Below are 17,496 nucleotides of genomic sequence, written 5' to 3'. Positions count from 1 at the left end.
TTAGTCTCTCACTGCCACTTTGGTTTCATTTCCTTCTCTATGCTCTTGACCCTACAGTATAGCATTTCAGTAATGCACTGTGCCATTTGCTTGGAATGTGTGCCCTTCTGCCCGTATCCTGGCTTCCTGTGGAAACTTTCAATGCTCAGCTTAAGTGTCACCTGTTCCATAAAATCCTCTCCAGTTCCCCTGAATGTAGTCGCTCTCTCATATTTCGTACAGCACTTTGACTAGATTCCTTTGCTTTGATTAATCTTACCTTTCATCATGCCTATCTTGTTCCCTTATTGGAGTATAAGCTCCTGAAAGGCAGGAATGAAGATTTTTCTTCTTGTATCCCTAGTGCATAGCATAGTTCCTTGCACATATTAAGTATTTAATAAGTATTTGTTGAATTAAATTAAATTTACCTGAATGCCAAATAGATACCAAAATACCAAATACCAAAAATACCAAAAAGATACCTGATCCAAAGTCTTGCATGAAGATGCTGTCAGAAGTACTGCCTAGTTTTCAAATGCACATTCAAGTTCATTTGTGTTTGTAGCTCTTGTACATGTGGCACTAATTAACGTGGATGGAGCCCCTGGAGCCAGGGTTGCTGTTTATTCCACATAAGAATTTCCTGGAATAAATCCTATTTTCAGAGTGATGCTTTATGATTTCACTTTAACCTTAATTCCTCTTCCCACAAAAATTTTAAAAAGATTAAGATTAACATTAGCAATTATGCTCCAGACTTTAATTTCTGTTTTGATACAAAACAGACATCTTCTCATTCATTCTGGCTCATAATCTAGGTGTCATCCTCAACTTTCTACTTTCTCTCACCTCCATATCTAGTTTGTTGTCAGGTCCTATCCTGCCTTCACAATGTCACTTGAATATGCCTCTTCTCTCTTTTGACACCAGCCTGGTACAGGCCCTCGTCACCTTCACCTTGTATTATTGCAGTAGTCTGCCGGTGGTTGTGCCTTTCTCTAGTCTCTCCCCTCTCAACCCCATTCTCCATTCAGTTGCCAAAGTCATCTTCTGAAAGTGCACGTCTGACCATGTCAACCACCTTCATCTTACCACAAGATCAAATATAAGATCCTCCATTTGATTTTTAAAGCCTTTCATAACCTGGCCCTTTCCTGACTTTTTTAACCTTATTACACTTTATTATTCCCCACCTTGTTCTCTACAGTTCTAGTGACATTGGCCTTCATGTCAGTCTTAACACAAAACACTCTATTTCCCAACTCTGGACATTTTCACTGGCTGCCACCCCATGAATGTTCTCCCTTCTCATTGCTGTCTCCTGGTTTCACTGACTTCCCTCAGATGATGGTTATAATCCAGCCTTCTTCAAGAAGTCTTTCCTGATCCCCCTTAATGCTAATGTCTTCCTTCTGAGATTACTTCTAATTTACCTGATATATGTCTTGTGTGTATATGTGCGTGTGTGTGTATACATATACATACATATGTGCATGCATGTGTGCAATTGTTTGCATGTTATCTCTGGCAGTGAAATATGGCTCTTTGAGGGCAAGAACTATTTTTTTCTGTCTTTGTATCATTAACACTAGGCACAGTGTCTGGCATGTAGCAAATGCTTAATAAATGCTTCTTGACTTGAATTATAATAAATCTTAAAATTTCTTTACACTTGCAGAGTATCATCCTGCTTGGTTAAAATGTTTATTGCAAAATTTTCCATTTATTATGGAATTCCATTTATTATGGAATTAAAATTCTCTTTTTGTCCCTGAAATAACATTTATAAACAACAGCATATATTTTCCTTCATATATTTACCTATCCATATATTCAAGTTAAGCATTTTTATTTATCTTTATAGTGGCATTACTATAATATATGTCATCTCAACTTCCTTTTAGCATGCATTCCTAATATTTCTTTGTCATCTCATACCATTTATTAAGGCTTCCCTTTGATTAGGACCTAAGCAACCCAAGCAATTTATATAGGGTTATTATTTCCTGATCAGAATTAGATTCTTTTCATTGTTTAAATTATTCACAGTATCACCTAAAAAATTTATAATTTTGCATTTGTTTGTCTTACTGGTTTCTATGGTTTTAATATAGTTCTATGGTTTCTATATATTTCTCAGCTTATTATGTAATATTTACAAAGTTAAACAGCAGAGATGATATTCAAATACTTTATTTACATGTAAAAAATAATTTATATACATGTAAGAAAAGGAGAGCTACAAGAGAAGAATTCAGTGAAGCACACCATGCCCAGCTTCTTGATATTGGGCTAACTGAAACCTTGTAAAAGGTCTTATTCTTTCTAGAGCAGAATTCATTGAAATGGGCCCATAACTGATCCCAGGCAAATGGTTTAGTTATTAAAATTATCTAAGTACTTCATTTAAGGAACTTTCGTGATAAGGACTCTGATATACAATTATTATAAGAAAGGTTTAATGTGTATTGATCATTAGCAAAAGACAAATATATGGACCAGGAAGAGCCAGTAGACTTAAGCTTTTCAAATAATAAATTTCAACTCCCAAAGCTCTTCGAAACAGCAAAAGAGAAGCCAGAGTTATTATGTAATAGAAGGCCATTTTAAAAGAGTTCATTACTGACAGCAGTAAGGCTGGTTTTGAGGTTCATCAGTTGAGTAATATGTGACTATCAGGTATTTGCCACACAATTGTGGAGTGATTATTTGTTCATGGTATGAGGCCCTTGGAGTGACTAGAGGGCTGAAAGTGCCGATGTTTGACTACAACACTAGGATGAATGCTTGTGATAATATAAACCTGTTCTGGTTCTCCTTCTACAGTATGCTGGAATTTGGCTGACCAGTATGAAATTCTCACACATTTTACTAATTTACCATCTGCAATTTGGACGCTTCTGGTTTAGGTGAATGATATCTACTAGTTCCCTTGTCCATGTTTTTATTGACTCCTAGACCATAATCTTCAGATAATTTGTACTTATTTTATTGTGGATTTTCTGCTTTTAATTTGATGTTTTTTGGTTTGGTTTTTTTTTTAGTTTTCAAAGACAATTCTCAGAAAGAGCTATTGAATTTTACTGGCACTATTCCTGTGAACTATCAGGGTAAGAGTGACAACCCCCAAATTGGGGTGTTCTTTAAGTATCCAAGTATTTATGTTATCATACTAACTTATCTAGGGAGGTATAATACTTTCAGGTTTATGAAGCACTTGCAATTCTATTGTCTAATTCCCTCCTCATGGAAACTGCATTAAGTAGTGGGATGAAGAGATTTGGGCTCAGAGATACAACTTGCCCAAGGTCACAGGACAAGTAAGTAGTACAGCACTGACTGAAACTCAGGCCTTTTCATGATCTGGAAAAGATTCTATAAGATCTAAGTCTAAAAGAGCAAGTTCTCTTGCTCTTCTCTGTCTAGCTTAGTAGATGAAGATGTTCTTGAAACCAACAGCCCTATCATTGTAGTAAGGTCAACTTCTTGCCCTGGTGCTAATATTAAATGACATACATTTTCAAGGTGCTATTGAAGCCATAGAAATTAGAATGTGCCTAAGGCCTCAGAGAAGCCCAAAAGATTTTGAGTGAGTTCTTCTTTTCTCCTTTGTGTACAAACCTGGACTTCACCCACTTAGGAGGACAGGCTCATTTTCTCTACTCTTGCCTCAGCAGATCTTCCACTTCTCATTTCCCTGAACATATAAGAGACACTTTCCCTTCCCTCTGCTTCTCTGTGGTTGTGAATAGAATGGAAGGTATGAGTGAAAGATGGCCAGCAAGGGCTTAACGTTATTAGCGACTATAGTGATTTCATAGTGTTGTATAGTGTCAAGGTCAGGGGCTCTTAACTTCTATGGAGTCTGTGAAGTTGGTTTTTTATTTTGGGGTTTGATTTGTTTTTTTGAATTCTGAGTTTTCTTCCTCCTTCCTTCCCAACCATGCATTAAAGAAGTCCAATATTTGACACATAGATATATATGTGGAACCATACAATACATACTTCCGTCTATCAGTTCTTTCTCTGGAGGTAGATAGTTGATTTGAATGTTCATATTACTTAGAATAGCTTAGTCATTCACAAGTAACTGTTACTCTTCGAACAATATTGCTGTTAGTCTATACAACATTCTCTGCTCATTTCTCTCTCATTATTTCATGCAAACCTTTCTGTGTTTTTCTAAAATCAGGCTGCTCATCATTTCTTACAGCACTGTGGTATTTCATCTCAATCATATATCACAGCCTATTTAGCCATTTCTCAGTTGATGGTCATCCTCTCAATTTCTAGTTCTTTGCCACCACAAAGAAAGCTGCTTTAAATATTTTAGAACATATAAGTTGTTTTCCTTTTTCTGTGATTACCTTGGGAAACAGACTTAATAGTAGTATTGCCAGGCAAGGAGCATACAGAGTTTTATAATTCTGGGTTGGTCTCCAAAATAGTTGGATTAGTTCACAGTTCCACCAACCATGTATTAATGTGAAGCTGTGTTTTAAAAAAATGTTTTTATCACATGTTTCAGTGTGATTGATTTCATTTGTGGTCCTACTTTATATTATGCGTCTAAAACCACTATACTGAGAAGGGGTCCATAGGCCTCACTAGACTTCTAAAAGGTCTGTCACACAAAAAAGTTTAATACCCTTTGCCTGAGTGTTGTTGTTCAGTCATTTCAGTCATGTCTGACTCTTCGGGACCCTGTTTGGAGTTTTCTTGGCAAAGATATTGGAGTGGTTTGCCATTTCCTTCTCGAGCTCATTTTATAGATGAGGAACTGAGGCAAATAGGGTTAAGTGACTTGAGGGTTAAGTGACTTGCCCAGGGTCACACAACTAGTAACTGTTGGAAGCTGGATTTAAATTCTATAGCTGCCCTTGGCCTAAAAAATCGTCTCTTTGATGTGGATTAATTTAATTAGCTTACTTTCCTAACACCCAGCTAAGATCAATAGCATTGAAGGAATAAGAGATTTTATGCAGTTAGGGAGAAAGGAGGACAGATCTTAGTAAAGCATTTTGGGAAACCAGTAGAGAATGGGAGTTGCTGAATAGGGTAGGGAAATGGAAAGCCATTTGCTCCTCATTTCAGTCAAGATTGGCCTTATAAGTGGTCAGAGTTGGCAGTGATTTATATACTAGGACTTGATGAATCTTGAAAAAAATATTTTCCTCTTGCAAGTGGTATGATGCCATCAGAAAGTAAGGTTCTTGGGTATTACGTAAACCCATTGCTGCCACTGTCTGCTAGGAGCACCCTCCCCAAGGCAGGGAAACCCAGAAGCAAACTCAGCTGATGCATTTCAGACCAACAGCAGTATTCTTTCCAACTACTCTCGTAGCTAATGGCAGTCAGACTTTTGACTGGGTGATTAGCCATTAGGGTAGGAGTTCTTTAGCTGTGGAAACTGATGAAAAATATAAGGTCCAAAATCACCCTCAATCTTGTGTAGCCTCTACTTACCTCTGTTGTGATGGCAGTGGAATGGTGAGGGAAAAGTTGGTAGAAGATCGAGAAATTTCTTTTCAGACTATATAAATGTTCATTTCTAACCTAGTGACCAGCCTCCCACTCTCTGTACTTCCCTTACTTTATACCCTACATATGAAGTCAAAGACCACTTTAACCTTAATGACACAATCTTAGCCCTAAAAGACATCATCAAGGACATATGTGATTGGAGAGGACTTGGTTTTGTAGGAAGGAGATATTGTGCAAGCCCAAATATTACAATAGTGGTCAGGAAAAGACCTAGAGGGAACATCTTCACTGAAGGCTTGGCACTCTTTGCAGGATCAGTGTAAAGACTTAAACAAAAATACCAGGGAATGAGACTGCCTAAATTAGTTGTAATTGTCACTTGGGTGGGCATACATATATGAATGAGATCTTGGATCTATTGAAAATTTGAAGAAATTACCAAATCCAGTTTGTTGTGTCTAGAACTGGATCTAACACCTTAAGAGAAGAGCTTTGTCCCAGGGTGCTGACATGGAGGGAGAAGGGACACATGATTGCCATTTTGTCCTCTCTGTAAGCCCATCACCCCCAAGTGACAGGATCATAGCTTTAGATCTGGTAATGGCCCATCAGAGATCATGTGATAGAGTGTGTAGAGCCAGGGTTGGCATCAGGAAGGCATAGGTTCAGTTCCTGCCTCTGCCATATTCTGCCTGTGTGATCCTTTCAGACAAGTTTCAGAATAGATGTTTTATCTATATTGGTAGAGGGAGTCCCTATACTAATAAATGTTCATTCTTACCTAGTGACCAACCTGTTGCTGCTGAATCTTTCTATATGTAGCTAGTGAGTATGATCTGGATAAAGTTCTATCAAAAGGTACTGAGAAGGAGTGGTCATACACAAAGGAGGACAGCCAGGAGAGGGCAGTCAGGAAAAGAACCTAGAAAGGAGATGGTATCCAGAAGGAGAACGAAGGTAGTCAATACTCTCTCAAGTCAGTGGATATTTCCTGTGACTTGACTTTTATGTATTTGGGTATGTAGCTCATTTCCCTGATAGATTATAAAATTCTAAGGACAGAGAACTGTCTAGGAAGACCAGGGTTTAAGTCCAGTCTCTGACATATACTGGCTATGTGATCCTGGGCAAGTCAGCCCTCTCAGTAGTAGTCTAGACAACTCTCTTAAGACTATTTATAAAATTATAGACAGTGAACAGACTTGTTTGAGTAGAGGAACATTTCTCCTAAATTGCCTGATACTTCACCTGGAAGATGATCATCTACCTGAAAGCCAATGGCTTCAAAACATGCCAAGGAATGGTTGGTACAGTGTTTGCTACCCAACAACCCCAGGAGAAATGCCAGGAGCAGAACAGAGGTCTGTACACAACATTCATAGATCTCACCAAGACTTTTGATACTGTCAGTCATGAGAACTTTTGGAAGATCATGAAATTGTTTTCTAGGAGAAATCCATCATATTGTATGCCAGTTCCATGATGACATACTTGTACAAGTTCTGGATAATGGACAATGCTCTTGTGCTTTCTCAATCACCAGCAGAGTGAAGCAGGGCAGTGTGCTTGCTCTCATGCTTTTTAGTACGATGTTTTCAGTGATGTCGGATACCTTCAACAAGGCCCAAAACAAAGTCAGCTACCACGCTGATGATAAATTATTTAAGTTGAAAATGCCACAAGCCAAGATTAAAGTAGAGGGAGAGTTTGGTGCATGACTTTTTGTTCACAGATGATTGTGCAGCCTCTGAGACTGAGATTCAACAGAATATGGATCAGTTCTCTACTGCTTTTGCTAATTTTGACCTGACGGTTAACACCAAGAAAACAGAGGCTCTTCCCCCACCAGCACCACACCATCCTTATGTGCAACAGATAGTTTACAGCAAGTGGAGAAGTGTTGAATGTTGTGGATAAGTTCTCTTACCTTGGCAGTATACTTTTCAGGGATGTACACATACATGATGAGGTTGAGGCACACATTGCCAGAACTAGCTCAATATCTGGGAGGCTCCAAAGGAAAGTGTGGGAGAGAAGAGGTATTGAACTGCCTACCAAACTGAAGATGTACAGAGCTGTTGTGCTGACCTCATTGTATGCCTCTGAAACCTGGACAGTATGCTGGCATCATGCCAGGAAAATGAACCAGTTACATTTGAATTGTCCTAGGAAGATTCTGGAGATCACCTGGCTAGATAGGGTACCAGACACTGAGGTCCTTTCTCAAGCTAAACTGCTAAGCATTCAAGCTCTTACTAGGGAGAGTACATGCAACTCCAATAGACTGGCCATGTTGTTCAAATGCCAAAAGTATATTTAAGTAGAGAACTTTTTATGAACTCACACGAGGCAAACGCTCACTTGAAGGTCAGAAGCAGTACAATGATGCTCTCAAGGTCTCTATGAAGACTTTGGAGTCAACCTCCCAGCATGGCACGCCCACATCAAAGAGGGCACCATGCTCCATGCTCTGTGAGGAAAGAAGAATTGCAGTAGCTCAAAAGAACCATGAGATGCACAAATTTAGAGACATTTCCCTCCAAATGTTCATATGGACTATTTGTGCCTGATCTCTGGTAGACCTTCTGTAAAAGCAAGTGAGGAGGGCCTGCTATCACAGGTTCTTATATCTGCTTTTCTAAAAGGAAAGGCAACTTTTGAGGGGTCAACAATCACTTTAATCAAGTGCATGTATCATTCACTTAGTTCAGGGGAAAAAAGTGAGCACCCTGAACTTCAGAGAAAATACAAAGAAATAATGATTAACAGACAGTGCTTCCAATTGTCTGACATAAGCAATGCATACATCATAGATCAGCAGACAGATCCAGCTGTCTGACCATTACATATATGCATAGTTACCAGAAACAGAAGCACCAACATCTAGGTTTTCAAAGCCGGGGGGCTCCTTAGCAACTGCCCAGAGTCTCTTCTGGCCGTAAAACAATTCCAGTCAGTAAGCCCCAGAGTAAAACCTTACCTCAGAGTCTTTATACGCTTTTTAGAGCCAGAGGGCATCACAACCCTTGAGAAACTAGTGCCTCATTAACAAAAGTAGGCCTTCCTACAAGTCTTCCCAGGCCCATTAATAGGTATGGAAGATCTTCTTTTATCACATTATTCAGTCAGAGGCACTTGATTACACTAAAACAAAAAATGGATTATCAGTACACCTTCCAAGGCCATATTGGTCTGATCAGTTACAGTTGGACACGCTGTACCTTAACCCCAAGATAGTGATGTCATTTTGGTCCTCATTAAGCATGAAGGACAACAACCAGATATATACATTTACATATAGTAACAATGGTGCACATTTATATGTCACCCACTACGTGCCAGACACCGTTCTAAGCATCTTACAAATATTATCTCATTTGATTCGTACAACAACCCTTCATGGTAGGTACTGTTATTGTCCCTTTTTTGCAGATGAGGAAACTGAAGCAAACAGAAGTGAAGTGACTTACCTAGAGTCACACAGCCAGTAAGTGTCTGAGGCCAGATTTGAACTAAATTCTTCCTGATTTCAGGCTCAGTGCTCTTATCATATATAAACATATGTATGTATATTTTATAAATACCTAAGTGAAAGGGAAAAGTTCTAAGATCTTAGGAGCTGAATTAAGGGATTCCCTTGTATTGGATACATTTTTATATTCTTTATGTAAGAATGAGGAAGGGTAAAACGATAGAGGGATAGAGTTTTGTTCAGTCATAAGTCTTGCAAAGGAAAATGAACTGCAGATGAGAACATAACTAGTATAACTAAGTGGAAGGAGTAGGAAGAGTCCTAGATTTGTAATCTAATTCTAGTGCTGTGGTTACTGACTTACTATGACCTTGGATGAGTTACTTAGTTTTACCAGGTCTCACTGCACTCATTTAAAATGTGGAATTTAAATGGACCTCAATGAACATTAAGGGCTAACTCTAAAATTCTCTCAAGTCTAACTCAGCTGGTATGCTCAAATGCCGTAAGGCTCCATCCCATTTCTTTTTAGAAGTGTTTACTTTTAGTCCTTTGGGGGATATTTTCATTACGGAAATTTATCTACAATTTTATAATGAAAGTAAATTATAAATTTCATTTTCTCCATCTAATAGAACCTCTCCTAAGTTATAAATTCCACTTCGCATGTGGAATAACCTCTCTCACATCTCTGCCTTTTGAAATCCCTTACTTCAGGATGCAGCTCAGGTGCCTTTAGACCTTCACCAGCCCTTTTCTTAAAACTACCCAGTAACCCTTAGTTCAGATCTCATACCCTCTGTTTGAATGAGTAGAAATCCACTCTGTGGCTTACTTGACAGGAATGAATTTGTTCTACAAAGCTAGGCCTCCCTAGACACAGTTTGTATTTTGTTATCTTTGAAAGATGAATTTACCACAGATTTTGTTTTGTCTTAAATAGGTAATACATATAATATACCAATACGTTTGTGGATTTTGGATTCTCACCCTTTTGCCCCTCCCATTTGCTTCTTGAAGCCAACTCCGAACATGGAAATCTCTGTAGGAAAACATGTGGATGCTCAGGGCAGAATATATCTGCCCTATCTACAAAACTGGAGTCATGTAAGATCCATTTAGTTTTTGTTTTTAAAATTGTTTTTCCAAGTATCTCTCTTCCATACTGATAGTACAGATAATGAAAGTGCTACATTTTTCTCCCACTCAAATAGCTCACCTTCTTTTAAAAGAATGCCCTGCAACTAAGAGAGAATGAATGAGGAGGTGCTGTTATGACTGTCATTTTATAGATATATAGATATAAATATGCTGTTATTTTATAGAAAGAAGGATAAGTAATATTAAACTTGATACAGATTCTGCTGACAAAAAAAATCAAATAATTAGGATTAATTAAGATAACTGGGTTACATTTTTGTGATGTGAATTTGCAAGATGGAAGTTTTTTTCATGATTTATTCTTAATATATTGTTCTTCAGCTAACCAAAGTGTGTGAGTAAATATTTGGGCAAAGTTTCAGAATTTTTGTAGTAATATACTAGTTTTAGGTAGGAAGGATCCTCATAGTTGGCATATATAAATTGACATTTTAAAGTTAAAAAAAACATTGGCATTGAATTACAGAACAGTTTCATGAGTTACTTCCCATCCTGACTTTAAATTTCTGAACTTCTATGAGTTCACTAGTTAGGAAGGGGAGTAGAATTTAAAAGTTTGAATTTTTATGCAGAATGATTCTAGTATGCCATAGACCTCAGGTTATATTGTTGTTGTTCAAAAGAACAAATCCCAAAATCTGAAATAGTTTTGGACAGAATTTTATTAGGTCACTTGGTAGAAAGAGTGAGCTGGAAAGAAGGTGTTACTCCCTCCCTTCCAGGCTCTAGAAAGTTTACATTATAAAGATTTAGACCAGGGCACTCATACCACACAGTACAGCATTAAGCAGTTTTGCTGAGAGGACATCTTTAAAGCAAGGTAGATTGATATGGATATCAGTAAATATAAACATTCAATAAGATTTGGTTGAAACTAAAACACAAGCTTGGAAAGACTTAAAACAAGATTTGGGTGTTTGGGGTGGATCCAGAACGTGTAGGAACCCAAAATTCCTTGTAAGCTCTTTTTGGCATTCCTGGAGAGTTACTGAGGTCAGGGTGATGTTTTAGGTTCAACCAGGATGTAGTCACATAAAATTAAGTTTAAACAGTAAAATAATAAGTTTTCCAGCTGATACAATAAAGAATTTTCCACAGTCAATTTCATCTGGATTAAAAGCTAAACCTTTGTATTTGGCTATTATATTTATCAAATCATTTTTTTAATGGTAGGAGAAGGAAAACGTTGATTCCCCCAAACTGATATTTGTTATGTCATGTCCTCTTAGAAATAGAATAATATTTTTGTTGTTATTCTTCACCGTCCTTTTTTTTTTCAAGCATGTGGCTCTAATTTGACTTGCTTTCTGTGATATGTCCGGTTGATGACTAATCGGAGCCTTTCTGTTTTGTTTTTTCTTACAGTCCCTGGCATAATTGTTAACATAGTATTTCTTGCTTTGACATGATTCTCTAAGTCGGTTGAGGCTCTTACTCATTTGAATATAAATTCATGGTGATTTTATATTTCTGTTCTGTGCTTCCCTGTGATAAGGAACTCGCTGAGGTCCTAGAAATGCTCACTCTTCTCATTATGTTTGTTCCCTAGCCTAAATCAGTCATCACTGGATTAATCAGAGAAATGATTATCAAGTTTCAGGAAGAGCTTCCTCTCTTCTCCTTATCATCTTCTGATGAGGCTCAGCAGGGAGAATTGCTAGCTTATATTTCAAAGATCACCCAAGGTTTGTATTCTTGTAAGAGATCAGAATGTTGGAACTTTAAAACCCTTACTGTCATTCTCTTTCTTCCCTTCCTGTTTATAATTGAAAATCACTGTGTGTCATGTCTGTAGAAGTAGCATATTGCTTGTAATAGTTGTTGGAAGAGTGGTCCTTTGTACTTGGAAGCATTTAAGGTTATATAAGCCATCTTCAGCATTGGTGTTCTGGCACTTTCCCTTCTGAGGAGCTGACAAATTGCAGTTTTTTTCTCCTGTGTGAATGGAGTACCTATTGAAAACCATGCTGTCAGATTTTGTCTCTCTCTGAAAATTTGGTAAGATGATGAAATGAACACATCTGCATTGCATTACAGATATTACTAAACAAACTGACAAAATTTATTGTAACAAAAGCACTTTGTATAAGTTAAGGTGCTAGGTAAACATGTACGGGTATTAATTCTTAGGACTAATGTTTTGTGAAACTCAAAAATCTTGATTTGATCAGTTTTGTCTCACTTTCTGAGATCTGATACACTTTGAAAAACATAACAGGGCACAAGCTTCAGAATCAGATATGTTTTAGACATAGCCAAAATGAGAATTCGTTTTGTTTGACTCTCATATTTTCTACTATTTGGGCTTTGTTTTATTTTTTGTTGTTATTGTTCAATTTAGGGCCCGGATAATAGGAAGAAGGGCTTTCGGGATAGAGTATCCAAAAAAAGAGAGAAAAGAAAGAAAAAACATCAGTAAGAATTTTTTTTGATATACAGAAGTCCACAGAAGGAAGACCAGAAAGAATCACAGATAAGGGGGACAGCTTTGAAAGTTACATGTTCAGTGTCTTTTGTATTTAAAAAGAAAAGCAAGTTGTACATAATAGAAATTTGTAGTTTCATGTACAGTAATACTCATTTTCTTTTCTTCTGTGTATCTGGAAATTCACATTTTATTTAATGTTTGTTAGTTCATAATGAAAAAGGAAATTAAGAAATGTTGAAGATTTTCTGTATCATTTGAGAATTTTGCTGGCAAATTTATTTCTTTTTTTAGGTATCTCGGATATGAACTCAAAACATCAAGAAAACCAAAGGGTCAACAAAGTTACTGTGGTTGGAGGTGGAGAGTTGGGAATAGCTTGTGTGTTAGCAATTTTAGCAAAGGTACAAGAATTTTACCATGATGGTTACTAATGCCATTGTTGAACATATTAACAGTTTCGGGTATACTTTTATTTTGAGTCAGATATTTGATATGTAAAAAAATTGTTTCTATTTGTCTTAGAAATTTATTAGCTCTTTTTCCCTTAAAATATACTCAGTAAGTTGATAAAAACCAGCTGGAAGCTTTCATCACTGATGTCGCACAGTTAGCACTTAGTCATGAAATGTGCTGTGAAACAGTCATTTGAACAATGTCTTCCTTATAATCAAAAGAAACACGGCAACTGAATATCTGATTTAGTCACATAGATTCTTTGTGTCTTTTGTGAATCATTCGGCCTTCATTGAGCTTGCCAATCTAATATCGTCCTTCTCCTTTAGTTTTCATTTTTTTTAGCTCTTTTTGAAATTAGCATTTTAGAAAATGGTGACTTTGTTTTTGGATGTAGTTCTTTCTTTCTGGTTAAACATAGTCCAGCCTTTGTGGAGTGTCTCAGCTGTTTCCTTAATTAATATTCTTTGACACTGTTAACCCTGACTTGATAGCTTATGATTTATTTAGTTGTATTTTGTAAATGATATATGGCGTGCATATAAGTTGTATTTTTCATAGAGTTCATACATATCTCTTTCACTGTTTCTTCATTTTGCAAGGTATGTCCAGATGGGTTAAATTCATCTTCTAGAACAGCTTAGAAAGTGTGCTAAGCGATTTGTCCAATGTTAAAATAAAGGTTCCATTAGGAAGTTTCTCGGCCTGAGTTTGTGGAGATTTCAGGGAGAATCTCATCCACTAACTAGATCCACTGACTGGTGGTCAACTAACCCAAGTAGCTAAAATGAAAGGAAACAGATTTATTAGTTGATAATAGCTTCACCTTCCTTCTGATACAGATTTGGTTTGTTCGCCTCTCCAGGTTTTCTTAGAATACACAGCCAAAAAGCAGCATCCTAGGGCAAGTTAGGATTCCTAAGTAAAGCATCTGACCTCAGTATCAGGAGTAGAGTAGAGAAAGGGGGAAATCTGCCTAGGGAAGAAGGAGATGACTCTGTGGGAGTAATCATCTGGCCACTGGGAGGGTCTGTTATCTGAAAAAGAAAGCATTCATTCCCTGTGCTAGGGCCAAAAGAAGATACTACATTTTTACATTTGTTAAAGAAAAGTCCTTTTGATTTAAGTCAGGTAACAGGGTTGAGGCAACTACTTATTCAGAGCTGTAGACAACAAATAGTTTTTCAAAATGGAAATTTTGATTTCAAAAGGAATATATAATCCTAAGATGAGCAGCAAAAATGTAATAACTCTACTTGTACCCTATCATTTTCCCATGTCATTCTCCATGTGATTTTTAAATGCATTTTTGAAGACCAGCCTGTTCTATCAACAGATGGACTCGATTTTGGGGCTCTGATTCAAACCTTCCCAGAATCTTGCTTTTTCGCAACCAGACCAAATAGATCCCATTCCTTAATTTTTGTATTCATCAGTTGTTCCGTTGGTAGTCTTTTGACATTTTTGTTATTTTACAGAAATGAAATCTTTTTCATCTTCAGATATCACATGGGATCTGTCTGCATTGAGTTATAGGTGTTACTGTTCATTGTTTAGCATGTTCTAAAATGTGTTGAATCTTGACCTGATCGTTTCTGAAGCGAATGCCATTGTTTTCTTACAATACTTTTACACAGGGTATAGCAGACAAGGTCGTCCTTATAGACTTTTCAGAAGGAACAAAAGGAGGAACAATGGACATGGATATTTTTGAGCTGCAAAATGTGGAAATCAGCAAAGGTATGACTATTATGTTTAAGATAAGCTTGCTGTATGTCCTTTCATCTTCATTTGAAGAATTTTCAGGGAGAAAGGGAACATTTTAGACATTATGTAGTACAGAGGAAATAGACTGGGCAAGGTTAAGTGACTTGCTCCAGGTCTCATAGCCAGTTAATGACAGAACTGGAACCAGGTTTCATTCTTAGGGTATTGATAGTTTTCCTACCCAGTCCTGCCTCTTGGCAAGTGACTTTGTCGCTCTGAATGATTCTTCTTGGGTTTTATACTGCCTAACTGACAGCATTTATCTCTGATTCAGATATAGCTCAGTCAGGAGGACTCAGTCAGGCTACAGCAGCTGCTGAGATATTCATGTTCAAGCCACACTTTGATGCTGCTTACAGCAATGTTGTGTTTATAGGAGGATGGAAATAAGTTATGTAGAAACACTGCCAGAGTTTTCCAGAAACCAAAGAAACTGTTTATGGATTAGCTAGTGTAGATTTTATTTAAAAAGAAAAGTAAAATGTTTTTAAAGGTCAATTTAAAAAAACTTTGTCCCCTAAAATGTAGTCCCCTCCATATGCTGATGTTTAGGGGTGCTGGGACTCCAAAATTCGAGGGCAAGCAATGCAGGCCCTGCCTCAAATTCTACCCAAGCCTTCTGTCAGCAAACCCCGGTTGGGGTGGGCGAGATTTTAACCCAGACTCTTAAAGAATCTGAGCATTTGTATCGCCTAATCCAAGTGGGCCAGATTCTTAAGGAATCTGAGCAACTTAATGAAGGGCAAGATGGACCTCTTACACAGAAAGACTACGAGAAGGATCTAGGAGTAGCCAGGTAGTCTGAGGTAACTGGAAGGTAACAGAGGAGGACTTGGAAGGGCCAGATGCCCCAGGGACCTGCACTGCAGGGAAGGAGTCCAGATGGAATCTAGGAGTGGTAGTCTAGCCTGGAGCCAGGTATAGACAGTGAAAGGATTATTAATTGGGAAGGGCCAGGTGCCCCAGGCGAACGCTGGGCCCCCGGTAAAAGTCCAGGGGGTTTTCCTTTATGGGGTCCAGATCCCAAAGACATGATCTTTTCCTTTTAGAGGTTCAGATCCTATCCCCCATCACATAGCCCAATCCTTTGCACATAGTAAGCTCTTAGTAAATACTTTAATGAATGGTCTATTTAACTTGAGTACTTTTTTAGCCCAATTCCAAGCTAATGGATGAAATAAAACACAAGTATGGTAGGTGTTGGGAGAAGGTGATTTTTTTTTTTAGGTTGTTGTTTGTTTCATGTCAGAAATTAAATGTAAGAAGTGGCCCCAATCCTTATTTCTGACCTTGTAATGGTAGAATTGGAAGACTCATTCATGACAAGGAATTATGATGTCATAGTTAAACTTTAGCTTTGTACCTGTCTACTTTCTTATATGTTTTTTCTGAAGGAATTTTTATCCATTCCTTCAATATTCATTTGAAAAATATTTATTTAGCATACATGTGTCAGGTGCATTGGGCTAGGTGTTATTGGAGTTAATACCTCAAAAAACTTTGAATCTAGTTTGTAGATAGTTACTATTCTGGCTTTTTCTTGAGGACACTCTTGTTTTTAATCTCCCAGCAAAACCCATGTTAATCTCTACTTTTTCATTTTGTTAATTTAGCTTTAATATTTTGCCTTTAAAAACATTGTTTTGTAATTCAATTTCCCTATATCTCTTAACTACTCCCATTGATGGAGTTTGTTTCTGAGCTGGAAATCTCTGGCTCTAGTTTGAATGAGATCCACACAATTTTTATGACATTATATATTATAAAGCTATATAAATTTTGATTTTAGGACCTCCCTATAGTGGGGAGCTTGAATTCTTGAAGACTATGCAAACCCTGGTAGCCCTTCCCTAGTCAGAAAAGCTCTTCAACCATATGTCATGTTTAACATCAGAACTGACCTGTGGACTAAGCATTGGCTCACTTCTGAGAGTGTCTTCAGTATAATTGGTCACCATGTGATGATTTTTTTTTTTGACTACAGCAATTCATGAAAATTGCCTAGTAGGTATAAGTCTATATACTTAGGCATCAAAGGGTTTTAATCTGCAGTGATGAAAAGAGCCATCAAAAATGAAGTAATGGATCCTTGTTCTGTTGAATTATACTTAGCTCTAGTTTTTCCCCTTCTCTTAAAGTCCTATTTCCATCGCTTACCATGTGGAGGCTCTGCTATGCTATGCTATGGCAGGGATAGCCAAGCTCTAGCAGATCCTATCAAACTAGAAAGGTTCTGAGAAGTCCAGAGACAGATATGTGGAGAAGATTATTTTGATAGCTGTGTAAAGGATAGATTAGGCAGAGACTATAAAGATCTGTTATAGTGGTTAAGGATTCAGTTGAATGTGAGGAGAGGGAACAGGAAAAGTCATTTCTGAGGTTTTGAGCATCAGTGACCGATGAATAGTTTGGTTGAATGGCAAAGATATCTTCTCATATCTCTTCTTTTGAGTCAGAGTTGGTCATTATAATTTTACAACATTCAATCTGGTTGGTCCTATACACATATTCCACAATTTGTTTAGCCATTCCTTAATTGATGGGCTTCCATTTTGTTTCAGGTTTTTGCTACTACAAAAAATGCTGCTATAAATATTTTAGTATATATAATGACTTTTGTTATTGACTTCCTTGGGATATATTTTATCGGTGGAATGTATGAATCAAATGGTGTAAATATCTTAGATATTCTCTACTGGTTTTGAGAATGAACCATTTAATGTCTCTACCAGTGGTGCATTAAAATACC

At 37.3% G+C, this 17,496-nt stretch overlaps 1 protein-coding gene across 5 annotated transcripts in view; it reads left to right on the top strand.

The window, feature by feature from the left end:
* UEVLD (UEV and lactate/malate dehyrogenase domains) overlaps window positions 1-17,496 on the top strand; it is a 55,899-nt gene that overhangs the window by 4,852 nt on the left and 33,551 nt on the right. For all 5 annotated transcript variants that reach the window (XM_072619651.1, XM_072619652.1, XM_072619653.1 and 2 more), the window contains exons 3-7: window positions 3,027-3,092; window positions 9,882-10,045; window positions 11,649-11,784; window positions 12,819-12,928; window positions 14,618-14,720. In XM_072619651.1, coding sequence (XP_072475752.1) covers window positions 3,027-3,092; window positions 9,882-10,045; window positions 11,649-11,784; window positions 12,819-12,928; window positions 14,618-14,720 — 579 coding nt within the window. The remainder of the gene's footprint in view (window positions 1-3,026; window positions 3,093-9,881; window positions 10,046-11,648; window positions 11,785-12,818; window positions 12,929-14,617; window positions 14,721-17,496) is intronic.

This window comes from Notamacropus eugenii, chromosome 6 (genome assembly GCF_028372415.1).
Source record: "Notamacropus eugenii isolate mMacEug1 chromosome 6, mMacEug1.pri_v2, whole genome shotgun sequence".
Lineage (NCBI taxonomy): Eukaryota > Metazoa > Chordata > Mammalia > Diprotodontia > Macropodidae > Notamacropus > Notamacropus eugenii.
Note: the sequence above shows the minus strand (reverse complement) of the source record. Positions and strands in the feature narration are given on the sequence as shown.